At 43.4% G+C, this 17,794-nt stretch overlaps 2 protein-coding genes across 2 annotated transcripts in view; one reads left to right on the forward strand and one right to left on the reverse strand.

Annotated features, from left to right (window-relative positions):
* LOC111160768 (zinc finger protein 729-like) overlaps positions 1-17,794 on the forward strand; it is a 411,473-nt gene that overhangs the window by 275,498 nt on the left and 118,181 nt on the right.
* On the reverse strand, positions 248-15,955 carry LOC111160774 (zinc finger protein 677-like). The gene is given in 6 exon segments (XM_022524121.1): positions 248-1,289; positions 1,291-2,563; positions 5,767-5,770; positions 10,797-10,946; positions 12,468-12,558; positions 15,762-15,955. Coding segments are annotated over 5 exon segments (1,707 nt in total). The 5' UTR covers positions 12,483-12,558; positions 15,762-15,955; the 3' UTR covers positions 248-1,024.

Genomic DNA, 17,794 nt, shown 5'->3' on the forward strand with positions numbered 1-17,794 from the left:
CTGTCAAGGCACTTAAAATCTTCATTCATCAAAAATCAGGGATGGGACTACTACCACTTTCATTCTAAGGAGGAGACCTTAGGCACACAGGGTTGAGTGATTTCACTAACTTCACTCCTTGTTTAGCAGCAGTCTGGGGACTTAAACTTACTGGGGAGGTACCAAAGCACATGATTTAACCATTATGATATACTGAAAAAGCTGGATGGCTATGTTCTTCCAATAATCTAGATCTAAAAAAATAATAATAATCTAGATCTACACTTAGGTGTTTTCATAACTTGTACTCATGTTTTAGATTACTGGTATGTTTATAATTTTGGCTATGACCAGTTTCCATTTATGTGCAAAGATTTCTTTTATATGCCAATACCAGTAACGCATAAAGCTTCTGAGACCTTAACAAACTGGATACACTGATGGATACTCTGATTGCCAACACAATACATCCAGAACCTGCACCATGACCAAGTTGGACTTAAATGACTACAAGATTCAATCGGTATTAGTATGGTAACAGAGAGTCCTGTGTCTTGATGCCAGAAACAAGACAGAGTGGCACCTGTCACCAGAACTTCCAAACCACCTCATACGATGCACAGAAGTATGGTAGATAAAATACTAATGTGCAATAACACCAAGGCTGTGGGATACAAGGTCACAGTACAAAAGTTAACTATCTTCCTACATACCAGCAAGGAACAAAGGACTGAAAATTAAAAATAAACATCATTCACATTAGGACCAAAACAAGAAGTTCCATCACAGACACCACTGTGGCAACACGTGGAAGGTCTATGATGAAGATATAACATCATTAACAGATTTTCTACCATAGGTCCAAATTCAATAATAAAGTAAACCTCATCATGACATCTAAATGAGTAAAATGACTGTATAAACTGAAGATAAGTGGGCACTTCCATAGACGCCCCTTCTCCTTTGATACCCATTGTCTCAGGAATTTTAAATCACTTTGACTTTTAATTTTCCTGCAGAGTTTGACATGTGATTTGATTAATCTTCAAGAACTAGACTTAGTTCTCACTAGTAAGAATTCTCTCAAGTACAGTACATTGTACAACTTACTTAAGTAATTCACCACAAGTTGTATTTCTAGGGTTTTCTCCAACATGAACTCTTTGGTGATTCCTGAGGTCAAGTCATGGCATGAAGGCGATGACATTCTTTTGTAAAGTTTCTTTGCAATATGCATTCCCTTATGACTCCAAATGTGAGATCATTTAATAAAAGCCTTACTACAGGCTCTACATCTATATCTTCATTCTGTGTATATTCTGGTGCCTACTCAGGCTTGAGTACTGCTTAAAGGCTTTACCACATTCATGACATGTGTAAGGTTTCTCCCCAGTATGAATTCTCTGATGAACTGTAAGGCTTGAATTCTGACTAAAGGCCTTGTCACACACGTTACATTTATATGGTTTCTCTCCAGCATGAATTCTCTTATGTTGAGTAAGATTTGAACTCCCGGAGAAAGCCTTTCCACACTCATTACATTTGTAAGGTTTCTCTCCAGTGTGAGTTCTCTCATGACCCCAAAGATGTGAACGGGTGATAAATTCCTTACCACACTGATTACACTTGTAAGGTTTCTCTCCAGAATGGATTCTTTTATGTTGAACAAGATTTGAACACTCAGAAAAGGCTTTTCCACACTCATCACATTTGTAAGGCTTCTCTCCTGTATGAATTCGCTCATGTCCCCAAAGGTGTGAACGTATCATAAAATCCTTACCACATACGTTACATTTATATGGTTTCTCTCCAGTATGGATTCTCTGATGCCTCGTGAGGTTTGAGAACCTGTTAAAGACTTTGCCACAATCATTACATTTGTAAGGTTTCTGCTCAGAATGAATTCTTTGATGAGTAGCTAAGGTTGAACAATGGCTAAAAGTCTTCCCACACTCTTTACATTTGTAAGGTTTTTCTCTTTTGGGTGTTTTCTGATGTTGCGTCTGTAATGAAGAATGTGTAAGAACCTTCCCATACTTGTTAGAAATGTTGGTTTTGACACTAGAAGGAATTTTTGGAGGGGGTGAAACTGAGGACTTTTTGGTAGACTTCTCAACTTGGTTACTTTCATGAATTTCTTCTTGGGTTTCAAATCTCTGCAGTTCAGCCAGATGTGAATGAAAGCTTAATCCAAGCCTATTGTCCAAACAGTTCCTATACTTATTTCCTGAAGAGCCTGCCTTGTTTTTTAGTGCCTTATTCGCCGTATCGTGTTTGTAGTATTGAGATTTACTATTTTTTACGGAAACACTATGCTTTACAGGGAAATCATTACAGAATTTGTGATGTTGTTGGTCTTCTCTACAAGTGAGATTTTTATAATGGGATGTAGTCATTCCTTTGTAATTTTTTTCTTCACATAGCCACTGAGTCTCAAATTTGTTCCCATCTTGCTGAACCCTCAAACCGAAGTCATCAAAGTCATGACTTACGTGTCTTTTCAAAATCAACGTTTGGAATAATTCTCCATTATTAATGTTGTCTTTTGGTGGTAATTCTTTGTTCATACATCTAGTAGAGATATCTGTAATATATAAATAGTGATAGGCTTCATATTAACTAGAGTACGAAGACAGATATTTTATAAGGAAAAGTATTACACCGGGCACCCAGGTAGCTCAGTCAGTTAGGTGTCTGCCTTCAACTCAGGTTATAATCCCAGCATCCTGGGATCGAGCCCTGAGTCAGGCTCCCTGCTCACTGGGGGGGGGGGGGGGGGCTACTTTTCCCTCTCCCTCTCTCTCAAATAAATAAATAAAATCACACACAAAAAAGTATTACACCAAAGGCAGAATTTGTAATTACCAGAGTTATCAAGCTTCTCAACCATGGTGTGCAAATGTTTAGAAACACAAAAAAACATAAGATTTCTCAGTAATGAAAGAGTGATTACAACGCAGTTCAAATCATTTTCAGGGAAGCCTATTTAAATGCTCTGTGATCAAAAGTTCCAGTGCCCTGAAATATAGGAATTTTCCATAGCCACCCCAAAGCCTAAAAACCTCACAGGAGGGATAGAAGTGAATCATACTTGAAAAAAAATATTAAAGTCAATTCTTGAGGGGCACCTGAGTGGCTTGGTTAAGTGGCTGCCTTTGGCTCATGTCATGTTCCCAGGGTCCTAGGATCAAGCCCTGAATTGGGTTCCCTGCTTGGCGGAGAGCCTGCTTCTCCCTCTGCTATGTGCTCTCTCTCTCTCACGCACTCTGCAAACTCTCTTTTTCTCTCAAATAAATAAAATCTTTTTAAAAAGAGCAAATTCTCTAATACTTATTGTCTACAATATTAAAATAACATTCAAAGACAATAAAATATACTGAATAACATTTCCAAAAATATAACCACGCCAAACAGGCATACTGCAATGTAATAATCAGTGAAACGTGATTATATACCATAATATATGTAGAAATTACATGTTAATCATGATAAAAAATGATAAACATGTTAATAACCCAAAGTGAATCCAGAAGTAATTAATAAGTATGTTCATTTATAAAAATTACACAATGTATACAGACTTCAGAATTCTAAAGAGTTCACCCAGAAGAGAAAAATGGGCTGAATTTCAGGAGAAGCACATGATATCATAAATGGAAAATATGTTGAAATCACCTATTTTGAAACATAGTTCTGACAAATATGTAATATCTGACAAACATGTAGTATCATAGAGATTAACAATAGGGAACTGTGATGTCAAAATGGCAAAGAAGGGAACACCAGGAGAATACTGCAGGATATGAACTACCAAAAACGGTCCAAATGAACTTTATAAGAATCCTGGAAATTAAACACAGGATTCCAGCAACAAGGTACACTCTTAATCAAGAAAAAGGTAGCTGTTTCAACTTGCCCTGAATCTGTGCCCTGCACCTCAGTTAGGAAGTGGCCTTGAAGATGGGAGTCTGCAAGGGGTACAGGCTTCCCAAACACAGGGAAGAGATGGGATCTTCAAAGAACTGTGACTGGTTATTTGCTTTTTTAATCTGTCTGCTGGCTCCCTGAAGGACTGGCTCAAAATCCTTGCCCTTCTTTGGCCTACCTCAAATATCTACCAGGTGGAGGTAATAACCAGGGGCCATTTGTCACAAACAAAAAACCACACATACATACATACATACATACACACATTCATTCATTCAAAGACTTCATTTATTTATTTGACAGAGAAACACGGTGAGAGAGGGAACAAAAGCAGGGGGAGTGGAAGAGGGAGAAGCAGGCTTCCCACCAAGCAGGGACCCAATGAGGACTGGATCCCAAGACCCTGGGATCATGATTTGAGCCGAAGGCAGAAGCTTAACAATTGAGGCACAGGGGCCCTGTCACAAACATTTAAAGGTTAAATCTAGTAGCCACTGCCACCTAGGGAAGGGATAACAACTGGGGCAAATAACAGGCAAATGAAAACCCCAAGGAAAACACTAGGGAGCAAGGTACACTGGGAAATAAGGCTTTGAAAATCCCCCACATATTCCAGGGACCCAAGAAGGCTGCAGGCATGCCCAGGACCAGACGCATGAAAAAAGACCTGAGAAGACCCCAAGACTATACCTCCTGCTGACCAGCAGATTCTGAGCAAGCAGAAGTGAAGGATAGGGCACTGTTCTCTTAAACGTCTACCCTATGTGCTTCATGCATTCCCCAACACACATACACACACACAAAGGTGGAAAGCTGATATGTTTTGTGTTTGGTTCCAGCAGTCTCAGGAAGTCTGCTGAATCTCTAGCTGACTGAGAAGTGAACCAAAGGCATCAATGGCTACACATAACAAAGAAAATACACCACACAAAATTTGTAACAACAATCACAAGAGACATTAAAAAAAAAAACAAAACCCTTGGAAGGGACAATATTATGATTTCCAAAGTTTCAACATATTCAAAATGTCCCATTTTTAACAAGAAGTTACACAGGAGCCAACACAACAATAAAGCAGGACCCATACAGAAAAAGAAATATTAAATAAGTAACAAAACCTAAGGAAGCCCAAAACACACGCTTTAAATCAACTATTTAAGCTAAAAAGGAATGACTGACAAAGAATTGAAAAGCAATCAGGAAAATGCTGTATAAATAAACAGAGAATATCAAGAAAGAGATAGAAAGTGGAAAAAGAACCTAACCACATTCCAAAGCTGAAATGGAAAACAGCTGACTTGAAAAATCTCACAGAAAGTTTCAATATCAGGTCTAATAAGATGGAGTAAGACTCAGCAAACTGGTAAGGAGGTCAGTTGAAATTACTGTGTCTGAGGAGCACAAAGGAAAAGACTGAGTATAAATGAATAGAGTCTAACAGTCCTGGAAGAGAACATCATGTGGGCCAACACATGAACCACGGGAGCCCCAAAAAGAAAGGAGAGGAGGCAGAAGGAATATTGGAAAAAATATGGTAGACAATTTCTTAAATGTTAAGACAAAACTCTACAAATCTAAGAACTCAGTGAACATCCAATTTAAGAAAAAATCCAAGATGCACATGCAACAAATTATGATCAATACATGAAAGAGAAAGATATAAAGAGGGAATGTTGACACCAAGAAGGGAGAAGCATCATGTATAATAGGACACACAACAGCTTTCAGAGCTGACTTTTCAGCCAAATCATGAAGTCCAGAGACAATGGGATAAGATACTTAAAGTGTTGACAAAGGAAAACAACAACAACAACCAAAAAAACACAAAAATCTGTTATCAACTCTATCCCCACAGAACACTGTCCTTTGAAAATAAGGGAGAAATTAAGGCTTCTAAGAGAAACAAAGGGTGAGGAAGTTCCATGTAAGTAGAACAACACTGTAAGAAATAAAAGATATAGGGGTGCCTGGGTGTCTCAGTGGGTTAAGCCTCTGCCTTCGGCTCAGGTCATGATCTCAGGGTCCTGGGATCGAGCCCCAGCATCAGGCTCTCTGCTTAGCAGGGAGCTTGCTTCTCCCCCTCCCCTCTCTCTGCCTGCCTCTCTGCCTACTTAGGATCTCTGTATGTCAAATAAATAAATAAAATCTTTAAAAAAAAAGAAAGAAAGAAATGAAAGATATAGAGGTGCCTTGGTGGTTCAGTGGGTTAAGCCTTCTCTGCCTTTGGCTCAGGTCGTGGTCTCAGGGCCCGGAATCAAGCCCCGTGGCGGGCTCCCTGCTCGGTGGGGAGCCTGCTTCCCCCCTCTCTCTGATTGCCTCTCTGCCTACTTGTGATCTCTGTCAAATAAATAAATAAAATTAAAAAAAAAAAATAAAAGAAATGAAAGATAGAACACGTCTTAATTTACTCTCAGAGGCCAACTTTAATCTTTATACCCCAAGGATTATTTAAAGAGAGACAGAGTGAGTAAGTGGTAGAGGGGAAGAGTAGAGGGAGAGGTACAGAGAATCCTTTTTTTTTTTTTTTTAAAGATTTTATTTAATTGACAGAGAGACAGAGACAGTAAGAGAGGGAACATAAGGTGGGGGGCAGTGGGAGAGGGAGAAGCAGGCTCCCCGCTGAGCAGGGAATCCAATGCGGGACTCGATCCCAGGACCCTGGAATCCTGACCTGAGCTGAAGGCAGACACTTAATAACTGAGCTACCCAGGCATCCGAGGCGCAGAGAATCTTAAGCAGACTCCATACTGAATGTGAGTCCGACAGGGTGCTTATCTCATGATCCTGAGCTGAAACAGAGTTGGAACCTTAACTGACTGTGCCCCCTTGGTGCCTCTGAGGCCAACATTATTCCGATACCAACCCAAAGGCATCACAAGAAAACTTCAGAATAGTATCCCCCTTATTAATACAGATGTAAAAGTCTTCAACAAAACACCAGCCAATTGAATAGAAAGTATTATTAAAATTACACAACAAAGAGGCACCTAGGTGGCTCAGGGGGGTGAGTGTCTGCCTTTGGCTTGGGTAGAGGTCTTGAGGTCCTGTGACAGAGCCCCATGTTGGGCTCCCTGCTCAGCCAGGAATCTGCTTCTCCTTTTTCCTTTGCTCTCCCTCCCCCCGGACACCACCCACCTCCTGCTCTCTGTCTCTCTCAAATAAATACATAAAATCTTAAAAAATAAAAAAAAAAGGAAGAAAGAAAGAAAAAAAATTACACATCATAAATAAGAGGAACTTGTTCTAAGAATTCAACAGTGGAAGGTTCAACATATAAACACCAATAAATATAATAATATATATTAACAGTAAGACAAACAGAAAAAAAAAACCTACACAATGATCTCATTGTATGCAGAATATTTGAAAAATTCTAAAACTCTTATGAGAAAAACACTCAGCATATTCAGAAGAGAAAGGACTTTACTCAACCTCTTGAAGATTATTTATGAAAACCTATAGCTAATGTCCTAGATGAAACAGTAAAGATTTCCCCCTGAGATAAGAAATAAGACATGGATATCCATTTTCATTGATGCTTTCTAACATTATTCTGCAAATTCTAACCAGAGCAATAAAACAAGAAAAAGGAGGAAAAAAAGTACAGATATTGGAGAGCAAAAAGAAAATTATCTCCATGTGAAGATGTCATAGATCTACATAATATAGAATTCCATGAACTATCCCATGAAAGACATAAACACACAAACACATACAACCTTCTAATGTTACAGTGATGTCAGGAAAGTTGCAGGATACTCAGTTGTGCTTTATGTACTATAATGAACAACCTGAAAAGGAAGTTACAGAGATGATTCCATGTATAATGAACCATTCAAAGAATAAAATGCCATGAAATCAATTTAACCAGGGGTGTGAAAGACCTGTAAGGCTAAGAATTGCAGAACACTGCTGAGAGAAATTAAGCATGTTTACATAAATGGAAAAGACATAGCATACAATGCATTGGAAAATTTCATATTTTTAAAAATGGTAATATTGACCAAAGTGGTCTGGAGATTCCATACAGACAAAAACCATTTTTACTGAAGTAGAAAAAACATGGTATTCTATAAAATAGATAATCAGAGACAAAACACAGCCTGGTGGGTTCCAGGGGATGGGGATGTGGAGAAACTGATGAATGGGTAATGGACAGTAATCTGGAGTGATGGGAATGTTGTGCAATTAGGCAGAAGTGGTACTTGGACAAATGGTACTGTTCACTTCAAAATGTTAATTTTATGTCATGTGAATTCCAGTTTGATTAAAACTTCATTTTTAAAGAACAATGTGATTAATTTCACAATAGATTTAAAAAATTGACATATTCTGATGTTAATATGTTAAAAATTTTGAAGCTATGTGGAAATACCAGTTTCTCTTAGACTGGATTCCTCTAATTACCTGAAATCCTATCACTGAGTCTCTCAACATAGTTTCACACATGAAACAGACGTGAGGTGACAGGTATTACTGCCATATGTAGTTATAAACATACAGTTATCATGAATGAATAAAAATTAATGTCCAGTTGCCCAAAATTAATGAATCCTGACTTCACAGAGATTATCAGAAGACTATATATAACCTTAAGGGTCATGTGACTGAGAGCAAGGAATAACTTCTAAGGCAGCATTATCAGTAGCATTTAAGGGCAGAAAGTCTATTGGCCAGTGCCAGAAGATACACGTGCAGAGGTGATCACCATAAGAAACAGTAATTCACAGTGAACTACAGAACACCCTAGAACGTAACAATCTTCATGGGTTACAAATAAAAGGTTTTCCAGAATTTTACAAATTTGGTGGAAAACTCTGTCAAAAGTCATAGGGATGAAAAAGTACATGAAATGTAAGATGCTTATGTTTCTATAAAATAAACTTAGAATTTTAGGTATTAGTTTAGCATACCAAGAGTTACCTGGTGAATACAGACATGGAAATGATTTAACATGAAGCATCTGAATTGACTTTAAAACACCTCTACAAAATTCATGTGAAACCTAACAAGTTACATTTAGAAAATTTAGGATATACTACAGAAAAACCAAAATATCTTATAAAACGAATAATGAATGAATTTCTTTGTTTCTGAGATGAACAGAGACACTTCATAACAAGAGCATAGTCTCAAGATATCCAATATGCCCAATTTTAAAAACCCAAATTCATTCAAATGAGAAAGGCTATTTGTCATCAAGCAGGTACTAACTCAAGCAAAACAGATATAGGAAGGATAACTATGATTATATTTTCACCAAATTCCAGAGGTCATATAGGTTTTTGGACAAAGCCCACTCCTTCATATCCATCAGAACTGTAAACAAGTGTTCTCCATCCAGAATGTTCGTTCACCCAGTAAAACTCATCATGGGAGAGCTCACAAGTTGTCCAGCACCTAAAGGCTGGGTTATCACAGCAGAAAATGAGGATAAAATTCCAGACACTGAGGAACTGTATTTCAAAACCAAGAAAATTTCAGAGGCAAAACCAAACAAACATAGGAGACCAGGAAATCAGCCACAGTCAAGGGCTTCCCACACTCTCAGACTAAGGAGATGCTGCACGTGGGAGACACACAAAAGGCAGGAAATTAAGGAAGGGGGTCTGATTTGTGGAATGCTCAAACACGGCCTGGGGTCTGCCTACAGATTCCAGGCTGAGGGCCCAAAGCCTGAGATACAGTCCCCTTGAAGGACTGGGAATCAAAGGTTTTCCCTGCCCTCTCTCTACATAGCACTGCCAAACAGCAATGTCAAAACACACCCTCTACTCCCGGTACATGTGTCCCTGCAGGGCAAAGTGGAAAGGAGGATACGGAGGATATGGTGGAGGCACAAACAGCCAGAGGGCTTCGGACAGCCCATGCTCCTGCCCAGAGTCCCACAGGCAAAAGAGCAGCCGACATTCCCACCATGACGGGACACTCAGCACGTGAAACGGGATGCGAGCTGGACAGGGCCTGCAGTCAGGACGGGGGGGTGGGGAGCCCTACATCAGATCTGTGTGGACTGAGCAGGGAAGGAGAGGCTAAGGAAGAAAGCCCCTTACAAAGAGCCCTTCCTGTGCTCCCCAAGGTCGAACCAGTAAAGGGCTCTAAGGGACAGAGAACGGCACGTCTGGGTCATGTTAAAGACTTTGCCCTTGTCGCTGACCCGAGCAGCCGAACCACCAACGGTGGAAGCATACACATACGAAGAAGAGGACAAGGAGAGAGGGAGAACAAGCTCCTTTGAGAGCCCAAGAGAAATCGACTCTCCTTTCCCAACCCCCTCTCCCAAGTGGGGACAATGTCCCAAATGACATTTCTGGAAGTCACCTCCTCTCTGCATCTGCCCCTTACTTGTGTTCACATCGCTGACTCCTTCCTTCTCACCTGGGTTTTGGGGCTAGTTTTGCCCCGCTCCTGGCATTCCTGGGCTCTCCCCTGCTCCACAGGGAGGTAACTTTCAGCTCAGAAAGAGATTCCTGCTGACACGAAAACTGGGAGATGATGTCCTGGGGTTTTCCCAGCCCTTTGTCAGCTGAGACCAACGACATTCATTACAGGCGGGTCTAGAAGAACATTTCACAACTTTGTTCACGGACACCCTTCCTCCTAATGCTTAAATGTTTGACACATGCAAATATCCAGCTCTCCTCCCTGAATGACTGAATCAAGATTACAGGCGTAAAACCAGGCAATGTGATAGTTTTTAAAATTTTTGTTCTTCCTCCAGTTCTAGCACCACCACGAACCTGCACGATCATCTGGGTTTAAAATCCAGACACCACACTGTGAAGCTTTGCAATTCTGAATCAGCAGCGCTTCAATCTCAGCCAAGCGGGGAAAGGGTGCCCAAGAAACTCCCAAGAGAAACACAAAGATCTACTAGGGCAGTTCCCAACCTCTGTAGGGAAACTATCCTCACCGAGGGAGATCAGGTTCCGGTAGTTCTCCACCATCACGTCCCTGTACAAGGCCCTCTGGGCAGGGTTCAGGCACTCCCACTCCTCCCGAGAGAATTCGATGGCCACATCCCTGAAGGTCAACCGTTCCTGAAATAAAAACACATTTCACCAAGAGGCCATTAGGAAACTACTTATTTCATAAAAACGAGAGGAGGAGAGAGGTGTAAGGGTCCATTAGAAATGACTGCTTCAAGCTTTGCGCAGCGGCAGTATAGTAGCCAATGAGGTTTATTCGAGGCGCGATTATTGCTAATTGAAAAATGACTGCTTCAAAAGGTCTACAAAAGATCATTTTAAGCAAGTCATATATCCCTGATTTTGATTTGTTACACTTTCCCATCATAGGATTTCCTTCAGCTAAACTGAGGATTTTATAATATTGTGCCAGATAAAACACACGAATGCAAAAACATCAACAAGTGGTAAATTATATGCAAGTTCTAGGTAGTATGTACCACACACAAAATGACAGCTGATTTCTACATAAGCAATAGCCTAAGTAGAGTGTTCAGGGTTGACAAAGTCTACAGTAGTGTCAGTGAAAGGTAGAAACTGCAAAATGGGAATCTCGTTAACAATAAAAGCATCTGAAGTTCTGAACACTTCCCGTATGGTACGCATTACTCTAATGCTTTATAAGCGTTAACTTGGATAAGGACACTGCATCCCGTTAAATTAGTATTTGTCCCCATCTTACATAGGACCCGACTCTGGCACAAGTACTCTAACGAACACACTCGGGTCAAACAGAGATAGTAAGCAGCAGGGCCTGCACTTGAACCAAGAGGTCAGGCTTCAGGATGGAACACATAGCGCCACGCAGTGAATGAAGTAACGCACACGACAGTAAAAATCCACTGACAGAAGGTTTGCTAATAGAGAAAACCTGAAACAAGTTCAAGGCTGAAACATAACACATGCACACACACCGTATTCCTACAGCTATTATATCACGTCTGTGTTGGTGCAGAAATAAATTTAAGGCCATGGAAAACATGTCAGACATGAAATGATGTCTTTTTTACATACAAATGATGTCTTTTTTACAATGGGCTAGTATTCACACATAGGTGTGGACACAAAATGCACACATTGAAAATAACTGAAATCAAAATACTAGTCTCTAAATGACATCTATTTTTGCATAAATCATCATTATCATTTTTTACTCATGTGTATTTCTGATACACTAAACATGTGCAAATTGTATTAGATGTAAATGAAATTATCAATGTCATTCTATCTAGTTTGCTTACAAAAACAACCCTATAAGAACATTTTTTTTTTTTTTTTTAAGTAATCTCTACTCCCAACATGGGGCTCAAACTCACAACTTCTAGATCAAGGGTCCCATGATCTACCCACTGAGCCAGTCATGCACCCCCTGCAAGGTTTTTTTTTAAAACAGTAACATGTACTTTTGACCTCCGTTAAATACGTATAGGGAAATATAACAGCTGGAATCTGCATGCAGACAGAGGGGCTGAGGGAAGGCACTGGGGTGAGCATGAGCCAACATGGCACGAGGGACCCTTCCGAATGTGATGAGCTTGGCCACATGGAGGTGAGGACACAGAGCACAGAACAGGAACCGAGACAGGACTTTACCTGAGAAAGAGTCATTCCTGACTCCTGGGCTTTCTTCTTCTCCCTCTTCTGGGCTTCTCTCCCAGGCAAGATGGGTCTTGAGACGTCAATCCTGAGCATCAAATGTATGCTGTTTAGAACTGAGTCAACATTCACCTGCCTGTGCCACACTCACACACATGGGAAGATCCCCCCCTTGTGGGACACAGCCCTCTGCTGCCCACGGCCACAGTGCAGATTCGGGGACAGTAAACTGCTACATGGAGACCAGCACGTGAGTGTTCTGACCTCTTCCTGCAGAACTCGCTCCCCTCCTTGTGAAGCGCACACAGGAGCTGCAGCAGAGGGGATCCGGGCTGCACTAAGCCTCCCTTCAAGTCACAGACCCGCCCTGATAACCCCCTCTGCAGAGAACAGAACAGCCCCCTCACCTCTCTCCAGAATAGGGGCTGCTTTCAGTCCTCATCAATGGAGGAGCCCGCCTGGGGCTCAATGCTGGATATCGATCAGAATCACCTGGGGCACCTTCAACACCACTGAGGCTGAGCCCCATTACACAAGAAATCTCTGGGGCCTGGGATCATGAAGATTCCGCAAAACGCCTCAGCAATCCCATGGGCTGTCAGGGTGGAACACGACTCAGAGGAGACCAGCCCAGCAGCCCACCCACCTGTGGCTCTGCTCTCTTCTGGGACCATCCCCCATAACCAGACGGTGGAAGAGGAAGTAGCGTAGATCCACAGAGAGAGGTATGACAGGCCAGAGTGCGGGTGGGGGGAGACTGGAATGGGACACGGCAGTGTCAGAGATGGCCCCATGAGAAGGTGATATTGCAACAAACACCTGGGGAAGGAAGTCCACCACCAGCATTTGAAGAGTCAGAAAATTCTAGACAGGGATCACCCTTGGAAAGCCCTGAGGCAGTCCTGACCCTGGCCCCAAGAACAGCAGGACAATGCTGACCCTGGCCCCAAGAACAGCAAAGGAATCTGTGGGCCTCAATCCTAGTGGGAGGAGGGGATAAGCAGGGGATCAGGTCACAGAAGCAGATTAGGAATGTCTGGCGTGGTCTTCAAACACTGTTCTCCTTCATTTCAAGTGAATTTTGGAAAACACGTAGTCTTTCACCCAGATCACTGTGTTTTGTTTTGTTTTTAATTCTATCATAAATGAAAACACATACAAAGAATATGCTGTGTATTTTGGAAACATGCCAGGATGGTCACCTAAACCCCAGGAAGGACGGCACTTCTCTTAACTGGGAGGTGGAGGACTGTAGGGAACACAACTGGGGAAGTTTAGGAAGTCATGTTTGGACACTGTAAGGTGGAGATGACTGTTTGATGTCCCAGCAGAGATGCAGAGGAGATAGCTGAACAATACATTCTGGCATTCGGGATGGAGGTCTGAGATGGTGTGTGAACCCAGGAAACCTCAGGGTGTTTAAACCCTGAGATGCAGGGACATGGAAAGTCACTGGGTGTAAACAGAGAAAAGAAGAGGTCCAAGACTAGCCAATGGGGTACTCCTCCAATCAGAAAGCAGAGAGTTGAGCAAAAATCAGCAGAGGAAACTGAAGTTAACAAGTGGAGAGAAGAAAACTGAAACACACACACAGATAATAGATAAAATATGTCAATTCTGAAATGTCTGGAAAGCCATGAAAAAAATGTCTTCAAAGGAAAAATGAGTGGTCACTGTTTAATTTGTTGCTTTCAGACAGAAGAACAGAGTCAATTACCCAGTAGATTTAGAAAATTGGAGGTCATTACTGCCTCTGACAAGGGGATGTAATGGTAGATGAGAAAGTCTGTTCGAAGGTCAAGTGTCAAATGGAAGAAAGACTGCAGAGTACAGAAAAGTTTTCAGTGTTTTGCATAGAAGGGTTCTATGCATCTTTTCACTATTGTGAGTAATGCTATGAACACAGAGTACGAACACTTGTTCTGGTCCCTGTTTTCAACCTCTCTGTGTATATACACAGAAGTAAGTTTGGTGGATTATATGGTAATTCTATGTTTAATATTTTAAAACTATCTTATGATGTTAATAAGTATAAAATGCACCAGCCTTATAAACAGTAATTCTTTCTCATCTGTTCAAACAAGCAAATTTAACGTTAAGTACTTTGTGGAGACACAGGTCACTGTATCACAACGGAATCGCCCATGTCCCATTTAGCACCACTCATCCAGTTCTCGGTTCCCCTTCTTTCTCCCTCCCAAGGATTTCTATTAATCTGTTCGTGTGTTTCTCTTTCCTGATTCTCTCCACTGTTTCTCCTTTCCTGCCTTTCCCGTCTCTGCCCTGTTTTCTCCCCTTTTCTCTTTCACTACACCTGCATTTTCCGGGAAATTCTTGAAACCTACTTCACCTTCCCTTACTCTTTCGGCCCAACCTTTCGCACTGTTCCCATCTCCATAGATTTTGGTCGATCTCTCCCCCCACCCGTGTCCTCTCTGCTCCCCAGTTCCGTTCCCTCTTTCCTGTCACACACTCTGGCTAAGCTCTCGCAAAGCTGTTTCTCTCTGGGCGGTCATCTCTACCGCCTCTCTGTCCCAGCATCGTCTACCCAAAACCTTCTTCTCCTTCCCACTGTCTGCGTGAAGCGCGTCGCCCCTGTCACCCCACTTCTGTTAACCGAGGGCCCTACTATTCGGCTCCCCTTCTTCCGGAGCGCCGCCCCTTCCTCCACATTTCACTCGTTTCTTTTCTCCGCTGGCGACTTGCCCTTCCGCTCTTAGGGCCTAGTTGCAAGTCCCTCCCGCATCCTCCTCATCTCGCCGACTCTTACGGACCCTCTCACTGCTCTTTCCTCCGCCATTCTCTCTCCGGCTCCCCCCAACGCCAATCCCTCGTCGGCCGCAGTCACGGCCTCCACAAGGCCCCCCATCCTCACGTGAGGGACCTGCTCCGTCACTCCCCGCGATCTTCCGTCCTAAATCCCGCTCCTGAAAGCCCGCACCGAAGAAGGTGCCCTTCCTGGGACTCGGTCCCCTCACTGCACGCGGGGCTGCATGGGGACTTCTCAGGAGGTCCGCGCGGTCTGCGAGGAACCAGGGCCAGGGAGAGACGACCCCGCGCGTCTGTGGGCCGAGCCAGGCCAGGCTGAGGCGCGAGGCGCACACGCCCACCTCCCTGGACTCCCACGGCGCGGGTGGGAGCGGTGCCCGGGACGGCGTGAAGCACGGAGACAGCGCGGCAGGCGGCGGGGGGGCGACAGGCGGGGACCGACTCCGACGATGGGGACCGAAAGGCCCCGGGACCCCCGGGCCGGCAGCGCCGCCCTGTGCGTCTCCGCGACACGCTACTTACCGCGGTGGGAGGCGCGGGTGAAGGGACTCGAATGTGCGTGGAGACCCCAAACCTCAGGGTTGTATGCCTGGGGACTGAGGTTCTGACGTAGAAATGAGCAAGTTAAAAGCCCTCAGGAGCCGATTTGACCTTCTCTCTGGTCAGCCGCTTCCGGGTCGGCAAACAGCTGCGCGTGCGCGCTGGTGCACCGGCGAGCCTGAGGGGCGCTTCCGGTAATCCGCCGGATGCGAAGCGCTGCCCGGCCGGGGTGCTCGCTGCCTACGGGAGGGCCTGAGTGGGGCGCCTCCGGCTGTCGGGGGAAGCCTGTACTGGCCAGGCCTTCGCCCTGAATTCTGCGGGCGGGATGGGGTTTCGTTTCGGAGAAGAATTTCCGGCAATGAGAGGGAAACGGATATGATCTTTGGGTCCAGGGCGGGGGCAGGGCCGAATGGGTCGGAAACGGCGTAGAGCTTCCGGCGACGGGCGCGCGGGAAGGGTAGCCATGTCTGCGCCGTCGGAGTCGAGGCCACGACCGTTGGGCGGGGCCTGGCTAGGGCGTGGACCGGGAGATTCCGGCGTTCAGGGAGCCCAAACGACCAGGGTCTGGAGCCTGGGGACACTACCAGGAGGGATCTGGATGGAGCCTGGTTTCCTCTGCTTCTGCTCCCACTACGTGGTTTTGGAGTTTTCATCCCTGCCAATTTCTGCCGCGTCCTGTGGAGCAGGACTGCTGCCTGCCCATTTAAGTTGATGTTTTCCAAAGTTTGAGGTAAAGGATGAAGTTTTGTGGGCCCTTCGTGTTGAACGCTAACGTGGTTACATTCTATTAAGGTGAAAGTGGCGTTCCTGAAAAACCATTTTACGACAAGGAGCAAATCTTGGCAAGGATGTGGAGAAAAAGGAATCCTCCTGCACTGTGTGCGGGAATTCAAACTGGTGCGGACATTGTGGAAGACAGTATGGAGGTTCCTCAAGTAAAAGTAACTACCTTCCAACCAGTAATGGAATTACTTCGTATTTACCCAAAGAATATAAAAAACACTAATTCAAGAGGATATATGGACCCCTATGTTTACTGTAGCGTTATTGATAATAACCAAATTATGAAGCAGTGAAGTATCAGTTGATAGAGGAATAGATAAAGGAGATGTGTGTGTGTGTGTGTGTGTGTGTGTGTGTGTGTATACATATACATACACAACCACAATGGAGTGTTTCTCTGCCATTAAACAGTGAAATCTTGCCATGTGTAACAACAATGTTGGATCCAGAGGGTATCATGCTAATCGATGTAAGTCAGACAAATACGGTAAGATTCAATCATGTGGCATCTAAGAAACAAAATAAATGAACAAAGGAAAAAGGAACGATAAACCGATTTAGGACTTTAAACTATAGTACACACTGAAGGTTGCGAGAGGGGAGGTCCATGGGGGAGAGGGGAGGGGAGAAATAGATGATGGGGATTAAGAGCACACTTACCATGATGAGCACTGTGTATACAATTGATGAATCATTATATGGTATACCTGAAACTAGTATAACACTGAATGTTAACTATATTTGGTATTTAAATAAAAAACTTGAGGCGCCTGGGTCGCTTAGTGAGTTAAGTGTCTGCATTTGGCTCAGGTGGTGATCCTGGAGTCCTGGGATCCAGCCCCATGTCAGACTCCTGGCTCAGTGGGGAGTCTGCTTCCCCTTCTTCTGCCTCCCCACCCTTGCAGTGTGTGTTCTCCCTCTCTCTCAAATAAACAAACAATGCAATGCAAAAAACAAACAAAAATCCTCATTTAGAGATAGACATGCACATCCTGCGACAGGTGTAAAGTACTGAGTGGTCTGGGACCAGGTTCCTCTGTGGGGAGGGATGTGGGGCCATGGCTGGATCCAGGAATGTCTCCTGCATTAGAATGTAAGCAATTGAAGAAAGGAGTGCACCTGTCTTTGTAGGGGATGCAAACTGAAATGTGAAATATGCTATTATTGACCAGCATTTTTCAGAATGTCATTTCTATTTCTAGCCCCATTTATCATGTACTCAATCCTATGCT

This window comes from Enhydra lutris, unplaced genomic scaffold, assembly GCF_002288905.1.
Source record: "Enhydra lutris kenyoni isolate GAN:26980312 unplaced genomic scaffold, ASM228890v2 scaffoldscaffold77, whole genome shotgun sequence".
Lineage (NCBI taxonomy): Eukaryota > Metazoa > Chordata > Mammalia > Carnivora > Mustelidae > Enhydra > Enhydra lutris.